Below are 25,513 nucleotides of genomic sequence, written 5' to 3'. Positions count from 1 at the left end.
GACGCTACAGGTATCGGAAAATGCACAATTTTTTTTTAAACAAAGTTTGGAATTTTTTTTTTTCACCACTTACATAAAAAAAGAACCTAGGCATGTTTGGTATATATGAACTCGTAATGACCTGGAGAATCATAATGGCAGGTCAGTTTTAGCATTTAGTGAACCTAGTAAAAAAAAGCCAATCAAAAAAACAAGTGTGGGATTGCACTTTTTTTTTTTTTTTTTTTGCAATTTCACCGCACTAGGAATTATTTTCCCATTTTCTAGTACATGACATGGTAAAACCAATGGTGTAATTCAAAATTACAACTCGTCCTGCAAAAAATAAGCCCTCACATGGCCATATTGATGGAAAAATAAAAGTTATGGCTCTGGGAAGGAGGGGAGCGAAAAACGAAAACGCAAAACCGAAAAAAGATCCCGGGGTTGAGTTCAGGCTCCTACAGACCAGTTACACTCCTTATCAACTTGTTGCATGCATTAAAGATGGCTGTTTTACATAGTCGCCTTTATCATGATGTACAATAACAATATACAATAACAAATTGTATTGTGGTACCGTGTTAGCCAGAAAAATCTATGTGAATACTTTTCTGCCCAATGAGGACAAAAGTTTTCTTGGAGTGATACCTTTATTGGCTAACCATTTTCTGTTTGGCTTTATAAGGATGTCAGTGACAAGATCAAAGACCTGCACAAAGCTGGAATGGGCTACAAAACCATAAGTAAGATGCTGGGTGAGCGGGAGACAACTGCTGGTGCAATAGTAGAAAAATGGAAGAAATACAAAATGACTGTTAATCGACATCGATCTGGGGCACCATGTAAAATCTCACCTTGTGAGGTATCCTTGATCATGAGGAAGTTTAGAAAAAAAAAGTTCATCCAGTCTGTTCAGCGCTCCCAGGTAAGGCTACTTTCACACTAGTGTCGGTACGGGGCCATCGGCCCGACGTACCGACGCAAACTGCGAAAAAAAAGAACGTGGGCAGCGGATGCAGTTTTACAACGCATCCGCTGCCCCATTGTAAGGTCCGGAGAGGAGGGGGCGGAGTTCCGGCCGCGCATGCGCGGTCGGAAATGGCGGACTGGATGCACCAAAAAACGTTACAAGGAACTTTTTTTGTGCCGACTGTCTGCCAAAACACGACGCATCCGTCACATGACGGATGCGACATGTGGCGATGCGTTGCTAATGAAAGTCTATGGAGAAAAAACGCATCCTGCGGGCAACTTTGCAGGATGCGTTTTTACTCCAAAACGACGCATTGCAACGTACGTCAAAAAACGCTAGTGTGAAAGTAGCCTAACGGGCACCAGGCAGAGGTATTACAAATCTTCAGTAATTTATTTAAAATAAGATCTTAAAAAGCAATACATAGAACCTGCCCTCTCATGCGTCATACCTCTGCCTGGTGCCTGTTACCTGGGAGGGCTGAACAGACTGGATGAACTTTTTTTTCTGAACTTCACTCCATGGTCTCCTGGCTGAGAGATTCGCTGTATCTGGACTATAGCTGCATATCAGGGAGACAAGGCATCTCATCCAGACCACAAAGGTCGATACGCTATGACACAAGCCATATCAAAGGTGAGCAACTTAGCCTTTGAAAATTGAGTTGAACTAAATAATCTGCACTAAAGGTACCTTCACACATAACGATATCGTTAACGATATCGTTGCTTTTTGTGATGTAGCAACGATATCGTTAAGGAAATCGTTATGTGTGACAGTGACCAACGATCAGGCCCCTGCTGGGAGATCGTTGGCCGCTGAACAAAGTCCAGAACTTTATTTCGTCGCTGGATCTCCCGTGGACATCGCTGGATCGGCGTGTGTGACACCGATCCAGCGATGTCTTCACTGGTAACCAGGGTAAACATCGGGTAACTAAGCGCAGGGCCGCGCTTAGTAACCCGATGTTTACCCTGGTTACCAGCGTAAAAGTAAAAAAAACAAACACTACATACTTACCTACCGCTGTCTGTCCCCGGCGCTGTGCTCTGCACTCCTCCTGTACTGGCTGTGAGCGTCGGTCAGCCGGAAAGCACAGCGGTGACGTCACCGCTCTGCTTTCCGGCCGCTGTGCTCAGTCAGTGCAGGAGGAGTGCAGAGAAGCACAGCGCCGGGGACAGACAGCGGTAGGTAAGTATGTAGTGTTTGTTTTTTTTTACTTTTACGCTGGTAACCAGGGTAAACATCGGGTTACTAAGCGCGGCCCTGCGCTTAGTAACCCGATGTTTACCCTGGTTACCCGGGGACTTCGGTATCGTTGGTCGCTGGAGAGCTGTCTGTGTGACAGCTCTCCAGCGACCAAACAGCGACGCTGCAGCGATCCGGATCTTTGTCGGTATCGCTGCAGCGTCGCTTAATGTGAAGGGGCCTTTAGATCTGTGCCCTGTTTCTTGTCTTTTCCCCTCTCCTAAACCTTGTAGCCTCGGGGTCATATATCTCTGATCATGAGGAAGGTGAGAGATCAGCCTAAAACTACATGGGGGGGGAACTTATTAATGATCTCAAGGCAGCTGGGACCACAGTCACCAAGAAAACCATTGGTAACACATTACGCCGTAAAGGTTTAAAATCCTGCATTGCCCGCAAGGTCCCCCTGCTCAAGAAGGCACATATGCAGACCCAACTGAAGTTTGCCAATGGACTCCTGGATTATTCTGTGAGTGATTGGAAGAAGGTTCTGTGGTCAGATGAGACAAAAATTGAGCTCTTTGGCATTAACTAAACTTGCCGTGTTTGGAGAAAGAGAAATGCTGCCTATGGCTATGTGCACACGTACAGGATTTCTCGCAGAAAATTCCTGAGAATTCCGGACATTTTCTGCAAGAAATCCGCAAGAAAACCGCATGCGTTTTTGACGCGTTTTTGACGCGTTTTTTTCCGGACACTTCCCAATGCATTTAGGAGTGGGAAATCCGCAAAAAAAAACCGGAAAATTAATGAACATGCTGCGGTTTTTACCACGATGCGTTTTTTTCGCAGAAAAAACTGCATCATGTGCACAAAACATGCAGAATTCATTCTAAATTATGGGATGCTTATTGTATGCGTTTTTTGCGGTTTTATAGCGTTTTTATCGGGAAAAAACGTGAAAAAACCGCAACGTGTGCACACAGCCTATGACCCAAAGAACACTGTCCCCACTGTCAAGCATGGAAGTGGAAACCTTGTTTTAGGGGTGTTTCTCTGCTAAGGGCACAGGACTACTTCACCTCATCAATGGGAGAATGGATGGAGCCATGTACCGTAAAATTCTGAGTGACAACCTCCTTCCCTCCGCCAGGACATTAACCCCTTTCTGACATTAGACGTACTATCCCGTCGAGGTGGGGTGGGCCCGTATGCCTACCGACGGGATAGTACGTCATAGCAATCGGCCGCGCTCATTGGGGGGGGGGGGGGGGGGGGGAGCGCGGCCGGGTGTCAGCTTACTATCGCAGCTGATATCCGGCACTGTGCCAGGAGCGGTCACGTTCTGCTCCTGGCACATTAATCCCTGAAACACTGCGATCAAACATGAGCGCAATGTTCCGGAGGCAAAGGGAAGCATCAAGTCAAATGGCGCTCCTTCCCTTCTGAGCTCTGCCATGCGCCCAAACAGTGGTTTACCCCCACATATGGGGTATCGGCGTACTCAGGACAAATTGTACAACAACTTTTGGGGTCCAATTTCTCCTGTTACCCTTGGTAAAATAAAACAAATTGGAGCTGAAGTAAATTTTTTGTGAAAAAGTTAATGTTCATTTTTATTTAAGCATTCCAAAATTTCATATTAAACACCTGAAGGGTTAATAAACTTCTTGAATGTGGTTTTGAGCAACCTGAGGGGTGCAGATTTTAGAATGGTGTCACACTTGGTTATTTTCTATCATATATACCCCTCAAAATGACTTCAAATGTGATGTGGTCCCTAAAAAAAAACAAAAAATAAAAATTTCGCCAAATTTGTTTTTTTTTTTCAAAAATAAACCCACGTAATATCAAAGAAATTTTACCACTATCATGAAGTACAATATGTCGCGAGGAAACAATGTCAGAATCACCGATATCCGTTGAAGCGTTCCAGAGTTATAACCTCATAAAGGGACAGTGGTCAGAAATGTAAAAATTGGCCCGGTCATTAACGTGCAAACCACCCTTGGGGGGTAAAGGGGTTAAAAATGGGTCGTTTCTGGGTCTTTCAGCAAGACAATGACCCAAAACATACAGCCAAGGCAACAAAGGAGAGGCTCAAAAAGCAGTACATTAAGGTCATGGAGTGGCCTAGCCCAGGGGTCCCCAACTCCAGTCCTAAAGGCCCACCAACATGTCATGTTTTCAGGATTTCCTTAGTCTTGCCCAGGTAATAATTGCATCACCTGTGCAATGCAAAGGAAATCCTGAAAACATGACCTGTTGGTGGGCCTTGAGGACTGGAGTTGGGGACCCCTGGCCTAGCCAGTCTCCAGACCTTAAACTCACAGAAAACTTAGAGGGAGTTGAAGCTCTCATTTTCCAAGCGACAGCCTCAAAATCTTTATAAGACGCACCCCCAAATTTGGTGAAGAAAGAGAAAAAAAAAAAATTTGTTAAATGGGGTCTGTCTTATAATGCCAGTGTCCGTCTTACAAATCATATGTCCCTCATCCTGGTATCTATATAACACCCATCCTCGTGCTGGCACAGTCTATAGACTGTTCTGAGGAAGTGGTGTAATCACCTCGAAACGCATAGAAATAAAGTCTATTCTCTATTACATTTACGTGGACTTCTCTGGTAGATTATCCTGACGAGCGAGCAGCGCAGTCTGATGCCCCATTCTCTTCACCTAGCAAAGGATCTCCTGTGCTGTTGGCAGACACATGCCCCGCAGGTTACAACATGCCCCCCTCTGCTTGCAGGGATATGCCCTCCCTGGGTCACTATATGCCCTCCTGTGCTGGCAAGCACATGCCCCCCCCACCCCCCGGTCACAATATGCCCCCCTGTGCTGGCAGGGATATGCTCCCCCCCCCCCATTCCCCGCGCTGCTGGCAGGCACATGATAAAATACCAAACACTAAACTCACCTTCTGATGATGGCTTCATGCTCACAGCTCCTCGGTTGCGCTTCCTGTTTCCTAGGGATTGGATCATGTGACCTGGGCACACAGTGATATCATCACTGTGCTGTGCCGATCACATGATCGGATGTCGGCACAGACACAGGAAGATGAATTGCCAGCTTTTCAAAGTACATCAGTGCGTAAAAATCGGACAGCACTTGCATGGTACAAGGGCTGTGCTTTTTTTTTTTTTTCTTCCCCCCCTCACACCCATAGGCTTGCATTGGCGAGTCTCGTCTCGATACGCCGCAAATCGCAGCATGGTGCGATTATTTTTTTCTTTTTCTGTCCCGATTTCAGCTGAGAAAATCGCAGATGAGATGTAACCCATTGAATAACATTAGTGAGAGCAGTCTTTTTTTTTTTTTTTTTTAAATTGTATAGCACTCGTCCATTCCCCCCCCCCCCCCCCCGCAAATGAGGATGAGCCCTTGGGCCAAGTTCAGTATTTGTTCCACAATTGAAGAGCCACGCAGACAAGGGTGGGAATGAGCAGCCATGCAGACAAGGGTGGGAATGAGGAGCCCTGCAGACAAGGGTAGGGATTAAAGGGAATCGGTCACCCCAAAAATCGTATGAGCTAAGGCCACCGGCATCAGGGGCTTATCTACAGCATGCTATAATTCTGTAGATAAGCCCCCGATATAACCTCAAAGGTAAGAAAAACAGATTATATTTTACTCACCCAGGGGTGGTCCCGCTGTGGTCCGGCGCCTCCCATCTTCATACGATGACGTCCTCTTCTTGTCTCCCTGCCTTGGTTCTGGGCCTCTCTGACCTTTCCCGGCGCCTGCGCACTGCAGTACTTTGCCCTCAACAGGGCAGACTAAGTACGCCTGCGCCAGAGCCGCGGCAGGAAGACAAGAGGACGTCATCGTATGAAGATAGGGCCCCGTACCGGACTGCGATGCCCATTGGACCCGACACGAACCGAGACCGCCCCTGGGTGAGTATAATATAACCTGTTTATCTTACCTTTCAGGTTACATCGGGCTCGTGTTTAAGATTAAGTGCTAAATTTACTGCAGTAAAATGGTAACATCAGGCTTTTAATCATTATCATGATACAATAATCAAGCCATTTAGATAGGACGTAAAATATATTTATTGGAAAACAACTTTATAACAAAAAACTTTTGCATATTTACAATTTAAAATACACTATGCAGTAACATACTGAATAGCATTTGTGCAGTCTATGAATTTGTTTCTAGAAATAGTATCGCCTCCATCAGATCCTCCTTCATGGATGACCTCACATCTGACCTAATTAAGGCTAGAGAACAACCTCTCTACACTAACTTGAGTTGGTGGCAAAGCAGTAACTACATGGCCAACGTCTCTAACAATTTCAATGTATAAAGGAATTGCCTCGTGCACAGTCAGTTTTGATGAACGATTTGAACTCTTCTACTTCTTTGAGAGCAAGTGAAAAATTTTGCTGAAATATGGTCAATCTGTTTTCTATGGAAGTGGAATTTTTTCCCCTGCAGCAACGCTTTGCCTGCGCCATGTTGTCCAAATATTTGTCAAAATCAAACTTGCTCTTTGCCATCCTGTAGCTCACTCATCCTAACTGCTACCTCATTCAAAGCTTCTTTTCCTTTAGTAAGCTGTTGATCATCCAGCAATATAAAATGACTCGGGTCCACATAAACAGCTGCCAGAAGAATTTTATTTTCTAATAGCAGTGTCTCTCTCCGTTTCATTGAAGCGGCAATGCCATCTGCAATTAAACCTCCTCTTCGGGGCAGGCTAAACAACAAGTTCTTCCACTCCTTTATCAAAAAATGCCAGGAGTTAAATCCTCAGCTTGTAACTTTTTAGTCACTGTAAATGGGGGATGAAGCAATTGCTTCAATTCGGCTACCTGTGTCCATTGACCTGAGAGGGCCATATCTATAAGGAAGGGTTTCAGCTCAAGCAATTGCTCATTCATTAAATAGGTGCTGCCCCATTGAGTGGCTTGATCCACAATTGCCCCTTTTCCAGCACGTCTCTTCAAGATGGAATCAATTTTAGGGGTTCTGGCAGCAATAGCCAATTTCCTCACTCAATTTCCTTTGCTAATCAGAGTTCCAGCATGTCCCTCTTACAGACTATCTCTAATTGCCAGCTGCAGCATGTGCACAACACAGCGAATGTGATAAATAGGAAAGAGGTGTGAAGCAGCTTCAACAAGATCATCTAATTGTAAAGAATCATTTTGCTGTTCTTCTGTAGTAATATCTGTTTGTTCCTCCGTTATGGGAACAGGACTGTGGCCTTCCATCTCCAACATACTGAATGTGAAATGTTCCTTCTAGCTGCTGTTCACCTTCATTTTTCTCATTCATCAGTTTCATTGTACTTATCATGTTTGAAGCATTATCAATTACAATAGCAACAACCTGTTCTTTTTTTAGTTCATAATCTTGCAGAACTTTTTCCACTAAGGTGTGGAGAAACTGGCTGCTGCGATGAGCTTTAGTATCTTTTACTGCCAGTGTCCTAGTAACAATTTTTTTGTTGTCAAACATATCGAACGTTGATAGCAAAATAGTTCACTCTGTGACTTGTGCAGGCATCCATTTTAAGAAATACAAAGCGTCTCTTGTCAAGCTCTTCCTTTTGATTAAGGGCTTCTTCAATCACTAATTTTCTAATCACCAAGTTTGCAAGCCATTTCTCCATTAAGAGCTGTAAAAGCTGGTCATGCAAATAATGATAATGGTACACAGTCCTTCACAACAAGCTCGATGAGCTGTCTTTTAAACACATCTGCTGTCCTTGTTACAGTAACTTTGTCACTTATAACTTATCTTGTAACTGAGGTTTGAGACACTTTCCTCCTCCTTTGCCTGGTGGGAAGTGCTGTTCTCTGGTTTCTTTGTGCTGCTGTGATCTCTCAAATACAGCTGACTTCATAAGATGCTTCTTAGACATTTTGTTATTATGTAAATTCGCTCTCAAAATAATTTTGTCCTGTAAAAAAAAAAAAAAAAAAAAAAGTTTATTGTAATTCTTAAAAAACAAGGAATCGTGTGCCATATAATTTGGGATAGAAATAAAATAATCTTTGCATAAATCAATAGGACAGATAAGTATACAGTTTGTAAAAATGTGTTAAATAGCTTTACTCTGAACTTTCAATGTCAAGGCTTCGCATCACATTTCTTCAGTCTATGAAGAGGGGAGGAGGGAGGGAACATGTTTGTGCTTATTCACATTCCAGAACACACACACACACACACACACACACACTTCCTCATCGATCCTGTTACTGTATTACATTCTATGTTTACTGTATATAAGAGCAGCTAATTTCTCCAAACATGAGCTAAGAGGAGAAACAAACTAAAACATCAAGCATACGGAGACAACATATACTGGACTATTGATTTTTGCACAGTTTATTGAAAGTTTTAGGTATGCTTTAGGGAGTACTCACCTTCTTTAATCCTGCTTTCCTGTTCACTCCAGAAATAATGAGATAAATGTAGGCTTTCCTTCCCTGTGTTTATTTTTCCCCTTATCTGTAGAGGAGGAGCTTCACTACTTATGAACATAAACTGCAGCACAGATTCATCTCAGCTAGAAGTCTAGACCTTAGATCAGGAATAGGACAGACCTTTATAGGACATTTCATAACTTTCCCAAAGTCTTATGAAAAAAAATATTCTCCACAAACTGCATTGAACTACTGTTCCCAATTCCCCAATTTATTATATATTTAAGGAGTCTGAGTCGGTCCATTTCATGCCGACTCCATGACTCCGACTCCACAGCCCTGGTGCTAATGCACTGCTATGTATAGCACAAGGGATCAGGCGATGTCCTCTTCAAGAACCCTAAGGGGAAGAAAAAACAAATGGAAAAAACCTCTGAAATTTTCCTTAGCGTAAATGGGTTATTAAAGGCTGTCAGGAAATTTGAAGTGTTTTTAACCCCTTAGTGACAGAGCCAATTTGGTACTTAATGACCGAGCCAATTTTTGCAATTCTGACCACTGTCACTTTATGAGGTTATAACTCTGGAACGCTTCAACGGATCCCGCTGATTCTGAGATTGTTTTTTCGTGACATATTGTACTTCATGTTAGTGGTAACATTTCTTCGATATTACTTGCGATTATTTATGAAAAAACGGAAATATGGCGAAAATTTTTAAAATTTTGCAATTTTCAAACTTTGTATTTTTATGCCCTTAAATCAGAGAGATATGTCACGAAAAATAGTTAATAAATAACATTTCCCACATGTCTACTTTACATCAGCACAATTTTGGAAACAAAATTTTTTTTTGTTAGGGAGTTATAAGGGTTAAAAGTTGACCAGCAATTTCTCATTTTTACACCATTTTTTTTTAGGGACCACATCACATTTGAAGTCATTTTGAGGGGTCTATATGATAGAAAATACCCAAGTGTGACACCATTCTAAAAACTACACCCCTCAAGGTTCTCAAAACCACATTCAAGAAGTTTATTAACCCTTTACGTGCTTCACAGGAACTGAAACAATGTGGAAGGAAAAAATGAACATTTAACTTTTTTTTGCAAACATCTTAATTCAGAAGCATTTTTTTTATTTTCACAAGTGTAAAAACAGAAATGTAACCATAAATTTGGTTATGCAATTTCTCCTGAATACGCCAATACCCCATATGTGGGGGTAAACCACTTTTTGGGCGCACCGCAGAACTTAGAAGTGAAGGAGCGCCGTTTGACTTTTTCATTGCAGAATTGGCTGGAATTGAGATGGGACGCCATGTCACGTTTAGAGAGCCCCTGATGTGCCTAAACAGTGGAAACTCCCCACAAGTGACACCATTTTGGAAACTAGACCCCTTAAGGAACTTATCTAGATGTGTGGTGAGCACTTTGAACCCCCATGTGCCTCACAGAAGTTTATAACGTAGAGCCGTGAAAATAAAAAATCGCTTTTGTTTACACAAAAATGATCTTTTTGCCCACAAATTTTTATTTTCACAAGGGTAACAGGAGAATTTAGACCACAAAAGTTGTTGTGCAATTTCTCCTGAGTACGCTGATACCCAATATGTGGGGGTAAACCGCTGTTAGGGCGCACCGCAGAGCTTGGAAGAGAAGGAGTGCCGTTTTACTTTTTCAATGTAGAATTGGCTGGAATTGAGATCGGACGCCATGTCGCGTTTGGAGAGCCCCTGATGTGCCTAAACAGTAGAAATCCCCCACAAGTGACCCCATTTTGGAAACTAGACCCCCCATGGAACTTATCTAGATGTGTGGTGAGAACCTTGAATGCCCAAGTGCTTCACAGAAGTTTATAATGCAGAGCCGTGAAAATAAAAAATATTTTTTTCCACAAAAAAGATTTTTTAGCCCCCAAGTTTTTATTTTTACAAGGGGAACGAGAAATTGGACCCCAAAAGTTGTTGTCCAATTTGTCCTGAGTATGCTCGTACCCCATATGTGGGGGTAAACCACTGTTTGGGCGCACGGCAGAGCTCGGAAGGGAAGGAGCGCCTTTTTGGAATGCAGACTTTGATAGAATGGTCTGTGGGCATTATGTTGCGATTGCAGAGCCCCTGATGTACCTAAACTGTAGTAACCCCCCACAAGTGACCCCATTTTGGAAACTAGACCCCTCAAGGAACTTATCTAGATGTGTGGTGAGAACTTTGAATGCCCAAGTGCTTCACAGAAGTTTAGAATGCAGAGTCGTGAAAATAAAAAATATTTTTTTTTCCACAAAAGATATTGTAGCCCCCAAGTTTTTATTTTCACAAGGGTAACAAGAGAAATTGGACCCCAGAAGTTGTTGTCCAATTTATCCCGAGTACGCTGATGCCCCATATGTGGGGGTAACCCACTGTTTGGGCGCACGGCAGAGCTCAGAAGGGAGGGAGCACCATTTGACTTTTTGAGCGCGTGTTTGGAGACCCCCTGATGTACCTAAACAGTGGAAACCCCCCAATTCTAGCTCCAACCCTAACCCCAAAACACCCCTAACCCTAATCCCAACCTGATCCATAATCCTAATCACTAACCCTAACCATAATCACAACCCTTACCCCAAAACAACCCTAATGTCAACCCTAACCATAACCCTAATCAAAACCCTAAATCCAACACACCCCTAATCCTAATCTCAACCCTAACCTCAAACCTAACCCTAATCCCAATACACCCCTAATCACAACCCTAACCTTAACCCTAATCCCAAACCTAACCCTAATCCCAAGCGTAACCCTAATGCCAACCCTAACCCTAATGCCAACCCTAATCCTAACCCTAATCCCAGCTCTAACCCTAACTTTAGCCCCAACCCTAGCCCTAACTTTAGCCCCAACCCTAACCCTAGCCCTAAGGCTACTTTCACACTTGCGTCGTTTGGCATTCCGTCGCAATCCGTCGTTTTGGACAAGAAACGGATCCTGCAAATGTGCCCGCAGGATGCGTTTTTTGCCCATAGACTTGTATTGCCGACGGATCGTGACGGATGGCCACACGTCGCGTCCGTCGTGCACTGGATCAGTTGTGTTTTGGCGGACCGTCGGCACAAAAAAAACGTTCAATGAAACGTTTTTTTTGTACGTCGCATCCGCCATTTCTGACCGCGCATGCGTGGCCGTAACTCCGCCCCCTCCTCCCCAGGACATAGATTGGGCAGCGGATGCGTTGAAAAACTACAGCTGCTGCCCACGTTGTGCACAATTTTCACAACGTGCGTCGGTATGTCGGGCCGACGCATTGCGACGGCCCCGTACCGACGTAAGTGTGAAAGAAGCCTAACCCTAAATTTAGCCCCAACCCTAACCCTAAATTTAGCCCCAACCCTAAATTTAGCCCTAACCCTAGCCCTAACCCTAGCTCTACCCCTAACCTAACCCTACCCCTAACCTAGCCCTACCCCTAGCCCTACCCCTAGCCCTACCCCTAGCCCTACCCCTAGCCCTGCCCCTAACCCTACCCCTAACCCTAATTTTAGCCCCAACTGCTGTTCTCCTGCCGGCCGGCAGATGGAGACAGATGGCGGGCGCACTGGGCATGCGTCCGCCATGTTCTTCTGCCGGCGGCCAGGAGGAGCAGCAAGAGGATCCAGGGACACAGGTGAGTATTGTAGGGTGACCGAATCCCCCTATTTCTCTGTCCTCTGATGTGCGATCACATCAGAGGACAGAGAATTACACTTTACTTTTTTTTTTTTTTGCGGTCGCCGGTAAACAGTTAATTACCGGCGATCGCAAAACGGGTCGGTAAAACCGACCCCGATCATGCTCTTTGGGGTCTCGGCTACCCCCGGCAGCCGAGACCCCAAAGATTCTCCCGGTGCCGGCCGGCGGGCGCACTGCGCATGCGCCCGCCATTTTGAAGATGGTGGCGCCCACCGGGAGCCACGAGGAGCATCGGGGGAGCTAGGTGAGTATTGCGGGGCCACCTGGGACCCCTTTTCTCTGTCCTCCGATGTGCGATCACATCGGAGGACAGAGAAATTAAAAAGAGATCGCGGTTTTTTTTTTTTTTTTTTTGCGATCGCCGGTAAACGGTTAATTACCGGAGATCGCAAATGCGGGGTGGGTTAAAAACCCTCCGAATCATGTTCTCTGGGGTCTCGGCTACCCCCGGCAGCCGAGACCCCGGAGAAAATCGGCCTCTGGGGGGCGCTATTGACTTTTTCCACAGCGCCGGTAATTAACGGCGCTGTGGTTTAAGTACCCTTAGCGGCCGCCGTTAAGGCGTATCGGTGGTCGCTAAGGGGTTAAAAATACTATTTAAACTATTGACTAAAAAAAAAACTTTACAATCCCATAACAATGATTTATACTTTATGTATTCAAATTCTGCAGAGCAAAGAACAGCAGGAGAAGAAACTTAAGCTGCTTGCTGACAAAACCCATCGAATTAAGGTTAAAGAGGAGGAAAAACTTGCTAAAGAAAGGGCAAAGGAAGAAGCCAAAAAAAAGAAGGAAGAAGAGAGGGAACTAAAGGCAAAAGAACGGAAGGAGAAAAAAGAGAAGGAGAACCAGGAAAAAGCTGAAAAGCTTCGACTAAAAGAAGAGAAGAAAAAGGAGAAGCTTGAGGCAATAGAGTAAGTAATTTGCTTATGAATGCTGTGTTTTATAGTTCTGTTTAACCGCATTCTTTTTTTGCATTATAAACGTCATTACATGCATGCTCTATGCACAGCAATGGATAATTTATAGAAATTTGTTCTTTGCGTTCTGCTACTTTAAAAAAAAAAAAAAAAAAGGAAATGCCATGTTTGCTCAAAAATGTGTATCTTGATTATTTTGAACCTTTCACTTTTTGAAAAGTGTTGAAAGCAGCGGAACGCCCTACCCCTTGCCCAACAGATTTATTATAATTTACGCACATTTAGTTTAAATCTAAGATGGCTCATACCTGCTAGATTTTAATTTTTGGGGCGTTTCACTCCAGTATATCGCTGTTTACCGTTGTTCTGAGTGACACAAATTTTAATTTCCATAGATTGCTGCTTCACTTTTTTTTTTACATCTTTTAATCAGTTGTTTATGGTTACTGAAGTACAGTTGTAAGAATTACATATTTTTTTTCTAAACGTATTTATAAAGTTAAAGGGAACCTGTCACCCCCAAAATGGATGGTGAGGTAAGCTCACCGTCATCAGGGGCTTATCTACAGCATTCTGTAATGCTGTAGATAAGCTTCCGATGTTACCTGAAAGAGGAGAAAGAGAGGTTAGATTATACTCACCCAGGGGCGGTCCTGCTCCGATGGGTGTCTCAGGGCCGGAACAGCGCCTCCCATCTTCATTCCATGACGTCCTCTTCTGGTCTTCACGCCGCGGCTTCGGCACAGGCGTACTTTGTCTGCCCTGTTGAGGGCAGAGCAAAGTACTGCAGTGCGCAGGCGCTGGAAAGGTCAGAGAGGCCCTGCGCACTGCAGTACTTTGCTCTGCCCTCAACAGGGCAGACAAAGTACGCCTGTGCCAGAGCCACGGCGTGAAGACCAGAAGAGGACGTCATGGAATGAAGATAGGAGGCGCCGGAGCGGACCTGAGACACCCATTTGACCGGACCGCAGTGGGACCGCCCCTGGGTGAGTATAATCTAACCTCTTTTTCTCCTCTTTCAGGTTACATCGGGGGCTTATCTACAGCATTACACAATGCTGTAGATAAGCCCCTGATGACGGTGAGCTTACCTCCCCATCGATTTTGGGGGTGACTGGTTCCCTTTAATGCAAAGACTTAATATTTACAGTGTTGACCCTTATTTTTCTAAATGTCTGCAGTTCGCCCTGACGTGCTGGATATTCACTTCATGGCCAAATCCTGACTGATGGCAATTAATTCTTGTCTAATCAGTGCTTGCAGCATATTGCATTTTCTACACCAAAGAAAAGACAATGTGCGCATGTTCCCTAATGAAAATAAATAAGTAAAAAAAGAGTGCATTTAGCAATATTTAATAAACACTGTTTTTGATTAAAAAAAAACATAAAGCTGTCCCACCGCGACAAGGTATACCGAATTGGAACAGTAACTACATTCTCTAATGTTAAAACCTACCCAGTGTGAACTGTCGCAGAGAGTCACTGGGTCCCAACCCTGTGCATTTTCTGCATTTGTTTGTTCACCTGCTTATTGAGGATTGACTGCTGGTTCTCATGGGGATTGATATCTAGGGAGTTTTCTGGTCATTTACCAAAAATGTCAATGTTTTGTTCACTGATCAACTTGGGTTTCAATTTTGCCTTGCTGGAAAAAGCATTGTTCATTACCAAATTGTTCCTAGATTGCTGTGAGAAGCTACTCTTAACCCCTTCATGACCGGAGGCGTTTTCGGTTTTCACTCCCCTTTTCCCCAGAGCCATAACATTCTTTATCGCCTCTCATTGGGGGACACAGGAACCATGGGTGTATGCTGCTGCCACTAGGAGGCTGACACTATGCACAAAAAAAGTTAGCTCCTCCTCTGCAGTGTACACCCCACCGACTGGCATTATGCACTTCAGTTTAGCTTAGTGTCAGTAGGTTGTGGACACGGGTCCTTGACTAGACCCTTATCTACCTCAATGTGCGTTGTTTCTTTTCAGGTTTTCCGGAAGGGATACAGGGTGAACAGTCACACCTGTAGTCCCACAAGGCGGACTATGAGTACGGTGTGTACTGCCACCCCGTATCCTCATAGATCCCTCTCCAGGACCAAGAGCCTAGCACACAAGCGTGCTCAGAAGTCCGGTCCTAGCACCGTCCCTCACCCACTCGCCCACCAGAGCCTGTCGGTTGCAGGAGACGAGGACGTACTTCATCAGCTCCATGGACGTCGGATACTTTTCCTTTGAGGTTAGTAACGGACGACATGGGATGTTTTTAGGTGAGTATTCCTAGCCCTGGGGTCCCTTGGTTTCCCTTTTCTTGCGATTTACAGGCCATCTTTTGCCCTGGCCTGCTTTCCTAAAGGGGTCTCGGGAATCGCAGATCGCCGCTTTTGCCGCACTTTCTCTCCCTGTGCGGGGGTCCTTCCAGCGCGGCTGGCTGTAAGGCTGTAATTTTCTTGCGACCGCACGGAGCATTGCCGCGTCCCTCTCCGGCTGTCGCCGCCTTCCTAATTTAGGCCCCGGCTTCCCCGAGGCCTACCTCTGGCGGCAGCGCTTTTCCCTGTTCTGCGGTGACTTCGCAGGCTGCCGCGCTGCTCTCCAGATGCCGCACCTTCCAGCCAGGCAGCGCCGGCACCTCGGCTTTACCCCGTCGGTCGGCGGCTCCTAATTTAAGCCCCGGCTTCCCTGGGGCTTACCTCCGGCGGCAGCGCTTCCCCTGCTATGCGGCGACTTCGCAGGCTACCGCGCCGCTCACCAGAGGCCGCATCTTCCAGCCGGTGCCGTGGCCCTCTCAGGCGGTCGCCGAGCTCTAATCTAGGCCCCGGCTTCTCCCAGGGCCTACTTCCGGCGACACCTCTCTGACCACTTACCCTTTACTCGGCGGGCTTTTCTCCCGCCCGACCATCAGCCCTCGGCGTTGCTCCACCCACCGGCGCCATCTTACTGCACCCGGGGTGGACAATTGCCTTAACCCACGCACGTTTCTCTGTGCGCTGCATTGGATGACTACGGGTCCCAGATCCCTTTGGCTGCACTTCTGCAGGATCCGCATTGCCTTCTAAGAAAGGATTTTCTTCCCTGAGGGACCTGAGTCAGGCGAGGCGGTCTCAGATGCGCCTTCGGAGGATGCTTCGGAGCTGGATTCGAACCAAATCGCTACCATGAGGGATATGGTTCAGAATCTCATTGGAGAGATAAATTTAACCTGTGGCATCAAAGAGTCCTCTATGGAACCCGCAGATCAGGCGGTTTCGTTTAGACGGGCTAAACCACCTTCCAAGTTCTTCCCTCCTCACCCGGAATTCGAGGAGATTATGACCAGAGAAAGAGAGAACCCGACCAGACGCTTTCAGAGAGGAAAGCGACTTGGCGTTTTATATCCCTTTTCTCCGGAGCTCACCGCTAATTGGACTGCTTCTCCTTCGGTGGATCCTCCAGTTTCCAGACTGTCCACCAACACAGTCCTCCCACTGTCCAGGGGAGCATCTCTGAAGGATTCGAACTATAGTCATAGAATCTTTCGCGAAGTCAGCCTTTGAAGCGGCCTCCGCTAGCCTTGCCCGGCCTTTGCTTCCACTTGGGTTTCAAAATCCATATCCAAATGGGCCAAAACGGCTCCGTCAGGGCATTCTGGACGGGGTTCCATCTGGACAGCTGGCGGAACTTGCCAACCAGATTTCTCACGCGGGTGAATATCTGGTCTCCACCTCCCTGGATGCCGCGTCTTGTGCGGCTCAGGTGTCCAGCAACTCGGTTGCCATCCGCCGGACCGTTTGGCTTAAGGCCTGGCAGGCGGGTTTGTCCTCTATAAAGTCCCTTACCAGCCTGCCTTTTCAGGGGTCTCGTCTCTTTGGTTCTAAGCTGGACCAAATCATTAAGGACGCTACAGGGGGCACAAGTTCCCTTCTTACCCAGGCCAAGCCTCGTCACCCTCCTCCTAGACGTCAATTTCGGTCTTTTCAGCCTTTTTGTCGCTTCGCGGCATCAAACTCCTCCCAGCAGCAACAGAGGCCACAGGCACATCAAGAAAAGAAGACAGTATCCTTTAGGCCCACTCCTTCCTGACGTCCTCGCTACTCCCAGGGTAGATCCTCCAGGTCCAGGACTGGAAGAACCACCTCGGCATGACTCTCGACTAGTCCTCAGCCCACCTCCTCCTCTTCAGGGACGTCTGGGTCTCCTCAGTAGAGGACGCATGGGTCAGGAAAGTTGTATCCTCGGGATACAAGGTAGAGTTCGTTTCCCGACCCCGGGATCGTTTTTTCGAATCCCGACCTCCGCTCTAGTTCTGGGTTTCTAAGCAGCCATTACTTCTCTCCTCAAAGCTGGGGTAATTGTTCCCGTCCCAGAAAAAGAACGGTTCACAGGTTTCTATTCAAACCTTTTTGTGGTACCGAAAAAAGACAGCAGGGTGCGCCCCATTCTGGATCTCAAATTGCTGAACAAGAGAGTTCGTCTGAAGCACTTCAGGATGGAATCCCTTCGCTCAGTAATTGCTTCCATGGAGGCTCAGGAATTTCTGTGTTACATAGATATTCAGGACGCCTACCTCCATGTTCCGATATTTCCGGGACATCACCGATACCTGCGCTTTGCAGTGCTTCAGGAACATTTTCAGTTCGTCGCCCTGCCGTTCGGTCTGGGAACCGCCCCAAGAGTTTTCACGAAGATCATGGCGGCGCTGATGGCCATCTTGAGGGTCAGAGGCCTGGTTCTGTTTCCATACCTCGACGACATCCTCATCAAGGCTCCGTCCTTTTCTCAGGCCCACGAAAGCCTGTCCATCGTTCTCGACACCCTAGCCCGTTTTCGGGTGGCTGGTCAACCGGAAGAAGTCCTGCCTCATTCCTTCTCAGCGCATCATCTTTCTGGGCATGCTCGTCGACACTTGTCAGACCAAGGTCTTTCTTCCCGAAGACAAGAGATCCATCCTTCGCCGGGACATACGCATGCTCCAGGGCCCTCGGTCTCCCTCCTTCCGATTGGCCATGAAGGTTTTGGGGAGGATGGTAGCAACATTGGAAGCGATTCCCTTCGCCCAATTTCACTCGCGACCTCTTCAGCAAGCCATCCTGTCTCAGTGGAACAGGTCTGCCTTCTCCCTGGACCGCCCGATCCGACTCTCTCCCCGGATCAAACGGTCTCTCAACTGGTGGCTCACGTCACCTCTTGTCTCCCAGGGCAGGTCATTCCTTCCAGTTCACTGGCAAGTGGTGACGACGGACGCCAGCCTGCTCCAAGTTTTCCAAGTTTTTTTGTGGCAAAGTTAGGGGTCTCGGCTTATACTCGAGTATATACGGTATTTTCCTCCATAATTTGCAAAATAAATCTTGCCAAATCAGACAAGGTGATTTTCTGGATTTGCTTTCTCATTTTTGACTCTCATAGTTGTGGTCTACCTATGAGGTAAATTACAGGCCTCTCATCTTTTTACGTGGGAGAACTTGCACAATTGGTGGCTGACTAAATACTTTTTTCTCATTGTATTATATATAAACACGCACACATGTACAGTGCCTACAAGTAGTATTCAACCCCCTGCAGATTTAGCAGGTTTAATAAGATGCAAATAAGTTAGAGCCTTCAAACTTCAAACAAGAGCAGGATTTATTAACAGATGCATAAATCTTACAAACCAAAAAGTTTTGTTGCTCAGTTAAATTTTTATAAATTTTAAACATAAAAGTGTGGGTCAATTATTATTCAACCCCGAGGTTTAATATTTTGTGGAATAACCTTTGTTTGCAATTACAGCTAATAATCGTCTTTTATAAGACCTGATCAGGCCGGCACACGTCTCTGGAGTTATCTTGGCCCACTCCTCCATGCAGATCTTCTCCAAGTTATCTAGGTTCTTTGGGTGTCTCATGTGGACTTTAATCTTGAGCTCCTTCCACAAGTTTTCAATTGGGTTAAGGTCAGGAGACTGACTAGGCCACTGCAACACCTTGATTTTTTTGCCTCTTGAACCAGGCCTTGGTTTTCTTGGCTGTGTGCTTTGGGTCGTTGTCTTGTTGGAAGATGAAATGACGACCCATCTTAAGATCCTTGATGGAGGAGCGGAGGTTCTTGGCCAAAATCTCCAGGTAGGCCGTGCTATCCATCTTCCCATGGATGCGGACCAGATGGCCAGGCCCCTTGGCTGAGAAACAGCCCCACAGCATGATGCTGCCACCACCATGCTTGACTGTAGGGATGGTATTCTTGGGGTCGTATGCAGTGCCATCCAGTCTCCAAACGTCACGTGTGTGGTTGGCACCAAAGATCTCGATCTTGGTCTCATCAGACCAGAGAACCTTGAACCAGTCAGTCTCAGAGTCCTCCAAGTGATCATGAGCAAACTGTAGACGAGCCTTGACATGACGCTTTGAAAGTAAAGGTATCTTACGGGCTCGTCTGGAACGGAGACCATTGCGGTGGAGTACGTTACTTATGGTATTGACTGAAACCAATGTCCCCACTGCAATGAGATCTTCCCGGAGCTCCTTCCTTGTTGTCCTTGGGTTAGCCTTGACTCTTTGGACAAGCCTGGCCTCGGCACAGGAGGAAACTTTCAAAGGCTGTCCAGGCCGTGGAAGGCTAACAGTAGTTCCATAAGCCTTCCACTTCCGGATGATGCTCCCTTGGGTTAGCCTTGACTCTTTGGACAAGCCTGGCCTCTGCACGGGAGGAAACTTTCAAAGGCTGTCCAGGCCGTGGAAGGCTAACAGTAGTTCCATAAGCCTTCCACTTCCGGATGATGCTCCCAACAGTGGAGACAGGTAGGCCCAACTCCTTGGAAAGGGTTTTGTACCCCTTGCCAGCCTTGTGACCCTCCACGATCTTGTCTCTGATGGCCTTGGAATGCTCCTTTGTCTTTCCCATGTTGACCATGTATGAGTGCTGTTCACAAGTTTGGGGAGGGTCTTAAATAGTCAGAAAAGGCTGGAAAAAGAGATAATTAATCCAAACATGTGAAGCTCATTGTTCTTTGTGCCTGAACTACTTCTTAATACTTTAGGGGAACCAAACAGAATTCTGGTGGGTTGAGGGGTTGAATAATAAATGACCCTCTGAAAAGACTTTTCACAATTTAAGAAAAAAAATAAACAAAGAAATAACATTCTTTTTTGCTGCAGGGCATTTCACACTTCCAGGCTGATCTACAGTCCAAATGTCACAATGCCAAGTTAATTCCAAATGTGTAAACCTGCTAAATCTGCAGGGGGTTGAATACTACTTGTTGGCACTGTATATGCAAACATGTACTGTGTACTTGCATACGTATAGAGACATGTAGAGTGAGAGCTCTATTATATAGGTATACTGAAATAAATAAACCTATGAAATATATCAGAGAGGAAAAGATAAAAACTTTATTCCTATGGTTATGCAGAGTTCATTGCTTGTTGTTCAAATGTTTTTATTAGAATTTTTACGAATGAAAACAAAGAATCAACGATATACAGTAATAGTAATATGAATATTGTGAATGTTGGGGGAGACGGAAGGAAAATAGGAAGTGTAGGGAAGATGAACACTGTCTCACTCACCATAAGACCTTTTTCAAATGTCCGTGTGTCCGTTACGTGTGGCGACAGTTTTCACATGTACCGGAGACACAAACGTAGACCCATTCAGATGAATGGGTCTGTTCACATGTCCGTGTGTTTCCATGGACCATGTGTCCGTGACCAAAATGTGCTGACATGCCCGTTTTTAACAGCAGCACGGGCCACAAAATGTCACACACACGTACACAGGGATTTCATCCATGTGACACGTATTGGCTCATGAGAAGCAATGGTACAGTTGGTGCGGTTTCTGGCACCAGGTGCTGAAGACTGCTCTCATCATTCTCCCCTGCTGAGCAGTTATCAGCGCGGGCAGGGGAAATTGAGTTATGTTCAACTGATAACAGTGACAGCAGGCGGCTACTGATGGGACTATTACTCCCATCAGCCCACACCTGCTGCTGCCAATAAGTGAGAGCAGATGGTGGCTACTGGAGGATTTCATCCGCCGCTTGAGCTATAAATAAATCGATAAGTAAACTGGCGTGCGTTCCCCTGTATTTTTGATAACCAGCCAGGCAAAACTCACAGCTGGGGGGTTGCAACCCACAGCTGTCAGCATTAGCAAGTCTGGTTATCAAGAATAAAAAAGTGTGGGGTCCTCCCATTTTTTTACAACCAGCTTTGCTAAAGCAGACACCTGGGGGCTGGTATTCCCAGTCTGTAACCGACCCCCTAGCCTAAAAATAGCAGCTCGCAGCCACCCAGAAAAGGCACATCTATTAAATGTGCCTATTTTGGCGCTTTGCCCGGCTCTTCTCACTTGCCTTGTAGTGGTGGCAAGTGGGGTTCATATTTGTGGGGTTGTCACCGTTGTATTGTCTGGTGACCTCAAGCCCACGGCTTAGTAATAGAGGCGTCTATAAGACACCTATCTATTACTAATCTTATAGTTATATTGTAAATAAAGACACAGCCAGTATAAAGTCTTTTAGTTGAAATCAAAAGAAAACACACTTTTCCATTTTTATTTAAGAATAACAAACAGTTATACACTCCTAACACCCATTTCGTTGAAACCAATGTCTTCTGTAATAAAGCAAAAATGAAAAACAATAATATCCATCACCTATCCGACGTTCTGTCCCACGTCGTAATCCATGTCTGGGGATTAATAGTTTCTCAACCTGAACGGTGCCAAATTGCAACTGTGCACTCTGAGAATCACTAGTGAATGAATTGCTGTGAGCGCAGCATCAGTAAGCTGCGGAGACCTCATCGATGTTTCCGCCAGTCACTGAGACTGAGTTCCCAGTTGGGCTGAACTGCCCTGACCTCGGCGCCGAAAGAAAGTCAGTGTTCACTGCAGACCTTTGATCGCTGGCAGAGTAAGGGAGAATGATTAGAGCAGTCTACGGCACCCGGCGCTGGGAACAGCGCTAACTACACCACTGCTTCTCAGGAGCTGTTATGTATGGTACCGTGGTGGCACACGGTTGCTACATGTGTGCTGCAAGTATTACAAACACTGACACTGATATCTTCGGTGCCGTTTTTTCCGATACTGGAAATATCAGGACGTGTGAAACATTCTTAAGATGTAGCAGATTAAAGATCGGAGAAAGAGGGCAGGGAGGGGGTTTGCGTGGGTGGGGGTTTGCCGTCAGTCACAATCCATTGGCTCGACAGATCCATCGCAGATTGTGAAAAACTGATGTGACTGGTCCATTTTTTGGATGGATCCAACTAGCGGATCTGGTTAATTGGATCGGAGCATGCGCAGTTAAAAAAAAAAAAAAAAAACAGAATCCATTGCAGGCTTCCATTCTAGCAAACGAGTGACGGCGACTGATTAGTCGCTGTCCGTTTTTCGACTTACACAAAAAATGTTACTTTGTCCGTTGTCTCCGGCTGCCGGACAATTTGCAACGGATGAAACGTGAGGCAATTTGTCGCTAATACAAGTCTATGTGGAAAAAAAACGGATCCGGCGACATCAGTTGCCGGATCCGTTTTTTTTTTTTTTTTTCAAAATTTGACAGACTGTGACTGATGGCAAAAAAATTGTGTGAAAGGGGCCTTACGGGCCACTGCAATGATGGAACTTGCAGTTAAAGAGCACAGGAAGCCAGGAGAAAGGAACTTGTGAAACCGGCGTAAAATCAACACTAGCGTTTCTGTACGCAGTGTTCTGCGTACTTCTTTCCTTTAAGATCTGCATAGATCTACATGCGTCTTGCGTACCTATAGTTAACATTGTGTACGCAGGGACATGAGTTGTATTCGGATGCATCCCCGTTCGTCGTTCCTGCATGTCCCTGCATACACAATGTTAAATATAGGTACGCAAGACGCATGTGGATCTGTACGTAGCCCTACGCTGCGTACAGAAACACTAGTGTGAAACCGGCCTAACCCCTGTCAGAGCTGCAGCCAGCCAGTAGAATGTGCTGCTAGAGCATTATAATAGGTAATATTGCTAAAATAACATAATGGATGTATTGAGAGGCACAGAATAGCAAGCTTTATATGAGCGAGAGAGAAAAAGTAAATTATGGTACTGACCAACCTCTGAACATACAACTTTGTATTTTGTTACACAGTGGAAGATTGCCATTTACAGTGTCATGCATTGTTTTCTTCTTGTATCTTTTCTAGAGCCAAACAAGAAGAAAAACGTAAAAAAGAGGAAGAAAAACGAATAAAGATAGAAGAAAAGGTAACATACGTGAATAGTGCATTTGATAACGTGATATTCTTAGTGTTATGTTTGTATTTTTACTCTAAAGAGAACCAGTCATGTCCCCAAAAAAGTTTACCTGCAGAAAAAGGGTTAATCCAAAAGTATTAAAATCACGCCTGTCTGCCTTACTAGAGAAGTGGCCACGGTCAGAAAATACTTTTCTCTATCGCTTCATTCGGGAACACAGGAAACCACGGGTGTATGCTGTTGCCACTAGGAGGCTGACACTATGCAGAAAAAAGTTAGCTCCTCCACAGTGTACACCCCACCGACTGGAACTAGGATATTCAGTTTTAGCTTAGTGTCAGTAGGAGGTGGACACGGTTCTTTCATTTGACCCATATCTATCTCAGGGTGCGTCATTTTCTTTTCAGATGGATTTTTTCCCGTTACTCCAGAGGGATATAGTGTGATTTTTCACAACTGCAGTCCCACACATAGACTGAGTACGCAGTGTACTGCCACCTTGTATCCTCATACGTCTAGTCGACAGGACCCAAACCTCTAACACGGAAGCGTGTTTAGGTGATCCAGCTCTGGTCCTGGCCCCCCGTCTCCCACCCACTCGCCCACCAGAGCCTGTTGGTTTGTGGAGGCGAGGGCGTCCTGCAAGACAACCCTTTAGGCATCTGACATTTTCTGGAAAAGAGGTTGTTTTTTTTTTTTTTGTTTGTTTTTCCCCCTTCTCTCCCCTAGGTCCCTGCCAGAGCACGATGAGGAGGACAGAAAGAAGATCACTGGGGATTAAGAGGATAATCTGGGATGGCTTATTTTCAAGAGCCCGCTTTAGATTTGGGGCGCTGGGCTACCTTTTTTTTTTTTTTTTTTTGCTCTCCTTTAGGGCCTTCACGCCACTCTTCATCCAAGCCTAGTTTCTCTAGGGCCCCCTTCAGATTGGGGGTGCGGGCCCCTTTGCTGCACCCTTTCTTGGACCTCCGCACTGCCCCCCTCGGCCTGGCGACCACCGGCTCTAATCTAGGCCCCGGCTTCTCTTCGGGCCTAGTATTGCCGGTGTCTCCGCCCCTCTTTCTCTGTATTTCGGGCAGGCTTCTTCCCGTCTGTCTTCTCACTTCCTCCGGCGATTGCTCCGCCCACTCCTCTCGGCCAAAGGCAGCGCTGCTGTCGCTGCCAACTTGGTTCTCCCAGACCCAGTGGTTTGCTCTGCCCCTTCTGGCCCTAGAGAGCGGAGCACGTTTTTCTTTCAGCGTTCGCTCACCCTGCTGCAGCGCACATTATTTTTCGCTGCTGAGTCCGCCCTTTTCTCCGCCATTTCCTGTGTGGATCCGGAGGGTGTCCTTGTTCCTACGGGACCTGAATTCTCTTCTTCATCGTTTCTCAGCTGGAAGCAGACTACAGGACATCGGCATCTGGCTGTGAGTAGCTCTGCCCTGCAGACGGACACTTGCCTCTACATTCTCTTTCTGTCTCCTAACCTTCTTAAATCTCTTCAGGTCAGTTGTCTCCCTTTTGTCAGGACTGCAGCAACCCCACTGTGCCCCCCAACCAGGAGTCCTCTTCTGTCCCAGGTGAGAGCGAGGCCCCTATTCCAGGGAGGGCTTCCTCTCTGTCGTGGTCCTTGGTGGATCACCAAGGTGCCGCAGACCCTGGTGTCTGTGCTCGACAGGTTGCCTCTTCCAACTTCTGCAATTGCTAGTGGGTCACAGGAATCACTGTCTAGGCCTTCCAACACAGGCCGCAAAAGATCCAGACAGGAGCGCCGTTCTAGGTTGTCTTCCTGCTCCATCGCCCCCCGGTCTTTCCCGGCGGTCTGTTTCCTCCCGATCCTCCTCTCCCGAGTCAGGTGAGGTGTTCTCAGATGCAGGACGATGATTCTGACCTGGACTCGGACCAAGCCTCTAACGTGAGGGAGATATGGTCCAAAGTCTCATTGTGGCGATTAACCAGGCGCTTAGCATCAAGGATACCTCTTCGGAACCCGCAGATCAGGCAACATCGTTTAGACGGTCTAAATCTCCTTCTAAGGTTTTCGGTCTTCATAAAGAATTGAGGAGATACTTGCCAGGTATCACGTACCACAGGGTGGAACTCGCCAGCAGCATAAGTGGCCAGTCCACTTTCAGGTAGGTCAGACACGCTGGGGTTAGGTACCGGATGGCCACAGTTTTTTCTTTC

The 25,513-nt window shown here is 46.2% G+C and overlaps 1 protein-coding gene across 2 annotated transcripts in view; it reads left to right on the top strand.

Annotated features, from left to right (window-relative positions):
• CHAF1A (chromatin assembly factor 1 subunit A) overlaps nucleotides 1-25,513 on the top strand; it is a 229,156-nt gene that overhangs the window by 62,595 nt on the left and 141,048 nt on the right. For both annotated transcript variants that reach the window (XM_069741254.1, XM_069741262.1), the window contains exons 4-5: nucleotides 12,907-13,148; nucleotides 23,296-23,356. In XM_069741254.1, coding sequence (XP_069597355.1) covers nucleotides 12,907-13,148; nucleotides 23,296-23,356 — 303 coding nt within the window. The remainder of the gene's footprint in view (nucleotides 1-12,906; nucleotides 13,149-23,295; nucleotides 23,357-25,513) is intronic.

Source organism: Ranitomeya imitator, chromosome 1, assembly GCF_032444005.1.
Source record: "Ranitomeya imitator isolate aRanImi1 chromosome 1, aRanImi1.pri, whole genome shotgun sequence".
Lineage (NCBI taxonomy): Eukaryota > Metazoa > Chordata > Amphibia > Anura > Dendrobatidae > Ranitomeya > Ranitomeya imitator.
This window is presented reverse-complemented; position numbering and strand designations above follow the sequence as displayed.